General features: G+C 34.9%; 1 protein-coding gene across 1 annotated transcript in view; it reads right to left on the minus strand.

Annotated features, from left to right (window-relative positions):
• Positions 1 to 8,041, minus strand: part of Lam (Lamin) — a 170,709-nt gene that overhangs the window by 80,068 nt on the left and 82,600 nt on the right. The window contains exon 6 of the mRNA XM_090402545.1: positions 185 to 405. Coding sequence (XP_090258671.1) covers positions 185 to 405 — 221 coding nt within the window. The remainder of the gene's footprint in view (positions 1 to 184; positions 406 to 8,041) is intronic.

The raw sequence follows: 8,041 nt of genomic DNA on the forward strand, positions 1-8,041 counted from the left end.
AATACAGGATTCTCAGTTTCACACATTCAACAATCTGACACGATTTCTGAATTATAAGGTATCATCACATGCTGACATGTCCAGTTAAAGGTTAAATGTAAAGAAATCATATTAGCTGTAATATAATGTACAATAGCTGGAAAAAATGAGTGATTAGAAGAATAGAAAAACAGTGAGCACCTACCTGCTTTCTTCCCCTTCTAGCAGTTTGCGATATGCCATGATCTCCAAATCTAGTGCCACCTTAATATCAAGTAAGTCCTGATATTCTTGAAGCTGCTTTGTCATCTTTTCCTGAAGTTCTTTAATCTCATCATCTTTTGCTTGTAGTGCTGCATGATGCCAATCTTGCTCTTGTTTTAAGAGTCCTTCAAGATCTTTTATTCTGCTTAACAAAGATGAATTCTAGAAAAGAAAAAAATTCATACTGGTAACACATCAATACAATTTAAATTCATAGTTTATTTTTTATAGAAACTTTGAAGCAGTGAGAGCTTGCAGAATTTTTTTTTCTTTTAACATTAGTGCTCATAGCTTTTGATGCTGTATATTAAGTTGTGGAATTGTTAAACTGAAATAAAGGCACTTTTTTATAATAATTATTTTTAATAGTGTTTTTTTTTTTTTAATATTACTTCTACACATGGTAGGTTGAAAAAACAAACATCAATGATGTGTTTGTACATGCAAGTGTTTAAGAAGAAAGAAGGAACTTGTTGAGATGCTTCTCAGAGGGGAACATTGTGTCAGGACAATTTTTCCCCTTTTCATCTTGCCGGGAAACCAGAAGAAAGGATGCCATCCACAATGACACAGTGAACAACCCAGTAGGAAACTGGCAAACCAATTACAAAGGGTGAATGAGAGGCCACAACATGATAACTTGACAAACAGGCCTCAGAGTCACATGTCAGTTTCACAAAACCTTTCTGTAGCTTGTGCCTAAAGATGGGTGAGAATGGTTTTCACAAGATTAGAAAGTAAATTATACTTGCCAAGAAATTTTATTCTTATTTAATCCTTTATCCAAGTGTAAGAACACAAAGTTTGTACATGAACTATCTTCATGATGCTAATTGTATATAGAAGCTGATGGCTTCACATCACTTACATCATCATCAAATTCCTGACATGTAACATCAAGGGGATGTACAGGATATGATAGTACTACATGAAAAACTTACATCGTTACTAACTTCCTATCTACAATTTTCCTCCAAATCAATCTGTTATCTGTCAAGACCTCAACATTATTAGATCTTATATTTCTGTCTTCTAAGGCACTTTTTACTGTATCAATCCACCTATATCTTGGTCTTCCTCTGGGTCTTTTTCTTGCAAACATGGCAGAGAACACTTGTTTTGCTCAACTTTCCTCTCCTATTCTGTTTTAAATGACCATACCACCTAAGATTAGCTCTGCTAACAATCAAGTTCTTTCCTAATAATCTCGTTTTTAATATGATATTGATGCCATATGTTCATGCCTCTATTCTTTCTCAGGACTCTCATATCTGCAGTCTCTAGTCTTTGTCTTTTGGTCAAGTGTTTTATTTCTAACCCAGCTCTCAGATCCATAAGTTAAAATTGGCTTGAACACTGTCTTGTATACAGACAAATTAGTGTTTTGACTAATTTCTCTCTTTAATTAATCTTTAATAAATTAAATGTTCATATTTAATTTACCATCTTCACTAAAAAATCGTGTCTAAGTAGCCGAAATGTTTTACTTTTTCTATATGTTCAATTGATATTTTCAATGCTTCTGCCTATTTTCATTGTCTTTGTCTTGTTATTGCTCACCTTCATACGATATCTATTATAACAGTTATTCAATTCAGTCAGGGAGTCTTGCAGACTTGTACTGGATTTACTTAGAAGTATAACATCATTGGCATAAAGTGAAAAGCTGAAATTAACATTTCAATTTTGATATCAGGTTTAATACCACTTTCCTTCATAATGAGATCGATATAGATAATGAATAACAGAGGAGATAATGTAAGTCCTTGTCTGACACCAGATTTAACATTATACCATCTTCCTGTACTTCCTTCAATCCTAACTGCTGACTTACAACTCAAATAAAGACCAAGTATTGCTTGATATAATGCCCCATTGACACCATACAACATTAGGGTTTTGAATAGCTTTTCTCTTGGCACCTCGTCATATGCCTTTTCCAGATCTACAAAACTTAAATACAGATCTTTGTTATATTCCATGATTTCTCAACTATCTGTCATAAAGTCAAAATCTGATCCTGACATCCTCTATTTGGCCTGCATACAGCTTGTTCATCATCAAGCTTCCCTTCTACAAGCATTCTCAACTGTTTCTCAAGTATACTTGCATAAATCTTACCAGAAAAACACTTAGTAGAGAAATACCTGTGTAATTCTCACATTCAGTTTTATTCCCCTTTTTGTATATGGGTACTATGAGACCTCTACTCCATCTGGAATTCGTCTAGACCTTCTGAACTATGCATAGCAGCCACTGTAAGACTTTTATAACCCCCATACTCAAGCATTTCTGGTCAAATATCATTTACTCCACCTGCATTTCACATCAATTACCTTAGTACCTCATAATGCAAAACATACTTCCTTTCAGAAGTGCATAATGTTGCATTAAGGGAGGAGCACTATCCAGACAGGCTTCAACCTTTATTGAAGCATGTTTAAGGGCGAGGATACTACTTCAAAAAATGCTGAGTGATCTAGAAGACTGATATAAATCTTATGGAGTGACCCTAAAGGAATACTACTAAACTCATTATTCCTGACTGGAATCACTCCATGACAGAAAACTCAGTGGTGATTCCACCCAGTGACAGCAAAAAACATAAGCAAACGTGATGTTGTTGTTGTCGAGTCCACTGAAGAGCTTCTAGATCTGATCGTGGAACTGTAGAACTGCTTTGGCAATCTGTTGAACTTTGATGGAGTAGAGCTTTCCTCAAGGTTATTGTAAATTTTCTGTAGAGCAGCAGCAATTGCTGGACAAGAATAGATATGGGCAGGTGTTAGTTCAACTCCTGGACAGTTCTTGCATGCTTCATAGTTCCTACTACCGTCTGGCTGAATTTTCATGACTTTAAAATGCGATGACTGTGGTTATTTCTCTATTTTCATTAATTTCACTGATTTCATTCTTCTTCTTCTTGAGTGTTTGTGTTATCAATCTTATTTTGACGACTGAGTTAGCAAACCTAATGACAAGCATTAATAAACGTCATCAGTGGAAGCCAGACCCAAGAAGATACAAAGGTTGAATTAATGAAGAAGTCATATATTTCTCATATACAAGCAGCAAAAAAGTGTATCACATTATTAATATATATATATATATATATATATTAATAATGTGATAATAAAGGAGCACTGCTGATAGCGAGTATTCCAGCTGTAATTAAAACCACACCATGAGAAAGCTGGGTTGACTTTATCAGAAGAGGCTGTATATTATCTGATCATCGGCCCATTATATATTTTCATAGTATCCATCTATATATATATATATATATATATATATATATATATATATATAGATGGATACTTGATATAAGATGGATATATATATAGATGGATATATATATATATATAGATGGATATATATATATATATATATATATATATAGATGGATACTATGAAAATATATAATGGGCCGATGATCAGATAATATACAGCCTCTTCTGATAAAGTCAACCCAGCTTTCTCATGGTGTGGTTTTAATTACAGCTGGAATACTCGCTATCAGCAGTGCTCCTTTCCACTAAAGGAGCTCTGGTAACAGCAAGTATTCCAGCTGTAAAGAGATAAATGGCAACTCTTGCTAGGTGGTGGATAACTTTCATCACCTGGTGAAATACCACCACCTTACTTATTTGGGACCCGAAGTGGTTAGTTACCACCATGTTTGATTCCCATAGCAAGGGTCCCCCCCCCCCGGTTTGAACACTGTCTTGTATACAGCTAATTTAATGTTTTGATTAATTTCTTTCTTATTCCATATCAATTTATTCAGCTACCAACTTTACTAATTCTGTTGTCTATTTCCAATTTAATCTGCCATAGTCCCTAGTTGAAATGTTTTACTTATTCTATAGGTTCACCATTCAGGATACATCTGATGCTTTCAATGTTTCTACCTATTTTCATTGTTCTTTGTCTTTTTATTGCTGATTTTCATACCAAACCTGTTACAACAGTTTATTCAATTTAGTCAGGAACTCTTGCACACTTGGACTGGATTTATTCAGAAGTACAGAAGTATAACATCATGTGCACAAAGTAAAGAGCTAATGTGCACCCTTGTCGTACACCTGATTTTATTCAAACCATCTTCCATTCGAACTGGTGACTTACAACTTAAATAGAGACTTGTATTGCTTGATATAATGTCCCATTACACCTTATAACTATAACATTTTGAGGAGCTTTTCTCCTGGCACCTTGTCATATGCTTTTGCCAGATCAAGATTTCTCAACTATTTGTCTTAAAGTGAAATCCGATCCTGATAACCTCTTTTTGGCCTGAAACCAGCTTGTTCTTCAGCAAGCTTCCCTTCCACAATTGTTGTTAGCCATTTTTCGAGTATACTTGCATAAATCTTAGCAGGAATACTCAATAGGGAAATACCTCTAATTCTCACATTCAGTTTTATTTTCCTTTTTAGAGATGGATACTATGAGCTCTACTCCAATCCTTTGGAATTCACCTCTCTTACCAGGCCTTCTGAGTTATGTAATGTAGCCACCATAAATCTTTTATACCTCCATATTTGGGCATTTCTGGCTGTCATCTACTTCAGCTGCCTTTCCATATTTCGGGTTTTTATGACTTTTTCTACTTCAAGTATGAATATGTATTCCAGACTGCATTCCTGTTGGGAGTTTTCTGCTACCATGCTGTCACTGCTTGTTTGATTTAGCAATCTTTCAAAGTAATTCCCCAGACATCTAGAATATCATTATCTTCAGTTTTCATGTCATCTTTACTCTGATTCCTTTTATAGCACTTTTTTTGCTCAGTTTCTAAGCTTTTTCAATAGCCACCTTCCTGATATTTATTTTCTATGTTCTTACCAAAGTCTTCCCATGAATTTTGTTTAGCTAGTTTTACACAGTGCTTCACTTTCTTACATTTTCTCTGTATTATCTATGAGCACAAGCTGACTTGCCAGGAACATTCTATATACTTTCTTCTTTTCCTTCACTGCCTCTTTCGCCACATGTCTCTCTCTCTGGCTGAATCAATCAGCTTTCTTCAGGTTATTAATATTGGATATTAAAACTTGGAAAGCTGAGACAAAAGAATTTGCTTTCCCAAAATATTTATTTAGTTATATTGATTCCTAAATGTTTTTCAACTGTTTTCTGAGTTGTCACCATGTCATGCGACATGACTACCCCATCCATCTGATAATGTTTAAAAGCCAATCAGAATTCAGAAACACTCTAATGTAGTTATATGTGCAGGCCTAAGGTTTTTTTTTTTTTTTAATTGAACGTTATGATTACTGGATGTTTTCTATGTAAGTTTATAAGAAATCATCTGCCTTTTTGCATAAAAGCGATTTACAATATGTAAGTGTCAGAAGAGAAAACAGTGAAAAAAAACAGTACTATTAATTTAAAAAAAATGATCTTGTATCACTTATTTTTTTTTCTTCACAGACTGATTAAAACATAAGTAGTTAATATATCTGTTTCAACACTGGCACTTACACAGGCTAAAATTTAGCCAAAGCATTACCAAAAGCTTATAAATTGACCTCATTCAGGAATAAATGTGTCACAGAGTACACTCAAGTTAACATCTGATGAGTGAAATGCTGCACACTGAGCACAAGTGTGCAGCATTTCAGAAGCTGCTTTATTTTCTGACAAGACAAATGTGTTACACCATTTCTGTTCTTTGCCAAAGTATGGGATGGCCGCCATTAGTCATATATATATATATATAAAAAATCAGATTTCTTTTTTTAATATCTTTAAATTCTGACATGAATTTCTCTGGAATGTCCTATTTGACCAACATAACAAATGCCACTTGAATAAATCTTGCAGACACGTACTTGTTCTTGATGGGAGGATGAGGAGATTTCAGAGGCTATAAAAGTCAGGTGATTTTGCCTACTGGAGTGAAAGCCACTTTTATGTCATGACTTTGGAGAAATTTTGTCCACAACCGTAGACATAAGGAAGGGTGACAACACCTTTCAACTCATTTATTTGTCGACGTCTTTGCACATATCCATTAAGGGGAAAGAGTATGCTTGGGATAACAAAATTCACCATTTCTCTTCTCAATGCAAAGTGATAAAGTGTATGAAGATGTAATTCCTTGGTACACGGCATATCTCTCCTTAAAAACGTTCACCAAAGACACACTCATAACATCCATAAGCAGCTTATTCCACTTACTCACCATATGCCATGAAAAAAAATTCTGGACTTCAAATGCTTTCTTATGAGAACACACTTAGCTCAGCTTCAGAGATGACCCAGAGTTCAGACCACAACTTGCCATAAGCTGCAAAATTTGCCCTATATATCTATGCTGTCAGATCCCCTTAGTAACTTGTTTGTTTCTGTCATGCCTCTTCTCCTCCATTTATTTCTCAAACTTGGAAGCCACAAAATGGCTAATTAAACAAGCTGGCTTGTGGAACTTTACACATGCAAAGTTCCACAAGCCAGATATGATTTTGTTCAGCTGTTGCCAGATTTTTTTCATTGTTTCCTCATCTTTGCAGAACCCTGGATAATATCTGAGAACAGTAGTCCAGATGCGGTCTTATCAAGCTTGTAAAGTCAACTATTTAGATTTATGCCGATTTGAACTCATTTGAAGATTTAATGGAATAAATACAGCACATATAAATAATTAATAACACATCTAATCACTCCTATATTTCATCTTAGTCACTAAGATATCTTAAGGGAAACAATATTAAAACTTCAAAAAACACTCACAAATTTGCACAAAGCAATAAGTGGGAAAGATTAGACTGAAAGCCTTAAGTCCTATGAGGGGTGCCATCTATGTTGGCTGGCCTGGGTGGGAGGTAAGAAATAGCTTCCCAAATCTTGGGAAGTTTAATACAACCATATTTATTAAGATTAGGTCAATTTTTTAAATATGTTGTTGATTCTAAAAAAATGTGTTTCAAATTTGAATTTTTTGTGGTGAAGCATAGTAGTTTTTTCTGTGCAAAATATCCAAGGCAGGATCAGCAAGCCCTGACTGTGTCGCCATACTTATGGTGACATATTTTTTTATGATCTTCTAGGCAGATGTTAGCAGATCTCCCAGTCAGACCATCATGTGATAAGTTGTGGAAAAAGGGAACTTGGTAAACACTTGGTACGCTAGCTTTGCTCTATTGCAAGAGCAGATCGACGCAACACGTGCTACTCTATTTGCTGTCAATGTCACTATTAACTATCTTCAAGCAGAATGGTCTACAATTATTAATCCTGAACTTCAGTCTATTCTCTCTAATATATCAGATAAATCAGACCATAAAAATTTCTAAAAATAAAAGAGAAACATTTTAAGAAATATAACAATTTGCATAGATTTTTTTCTCAATTGCAGAGTCAGCTGTTTCAAGTTATCACAAACCTTTTTATCTAGAAGGCTTGATAAGTCAGCTGTTAGCATCCTTAGCCACTACTTTGCAGTAGCTCCATGTCAAGTTTCCATCTTTAGACTTTATGCTGCATGTAGAACGTGGTATTTGCAACTTGACTCCTACCATTGCCAGCAATATCATGCTTGACATAGCAAACATTCTTTCTCAAGCTTCACCACCTAGAAAAAATGTTTTTTTTCACCGAACTTTTTCATTTTAACATTCATTCTGGCTACTTCACTTGAAATGATATTATTTATAAACAGATTGAAGGTACAGACATGGGCTCTCTCTCCCTCTAGCCCATGGAAAACATGCTCTCAAACCTTCAATCTGGCTAAGATGCACTGCTGATGTGCTCTCCATTTGGCCACATGGCTAAGGCACATTAGACT

Source organism: Typopeltis vanoorti, chromosome 13, assembly GCF_054136105.1.
Source record: "Typopeltis vanoorti isolate ZY-2024b chromosome 13, IOZ_Tvanoo_1.0, whole genome shotgun sequence".
Classification (NCBI taxonomy): Eukaryota; Metazoa; Arthropoda; class Arachnida; order Uropygi; family Thelyphonidae; genus Typopeltis; species Typopeltis vanoorti.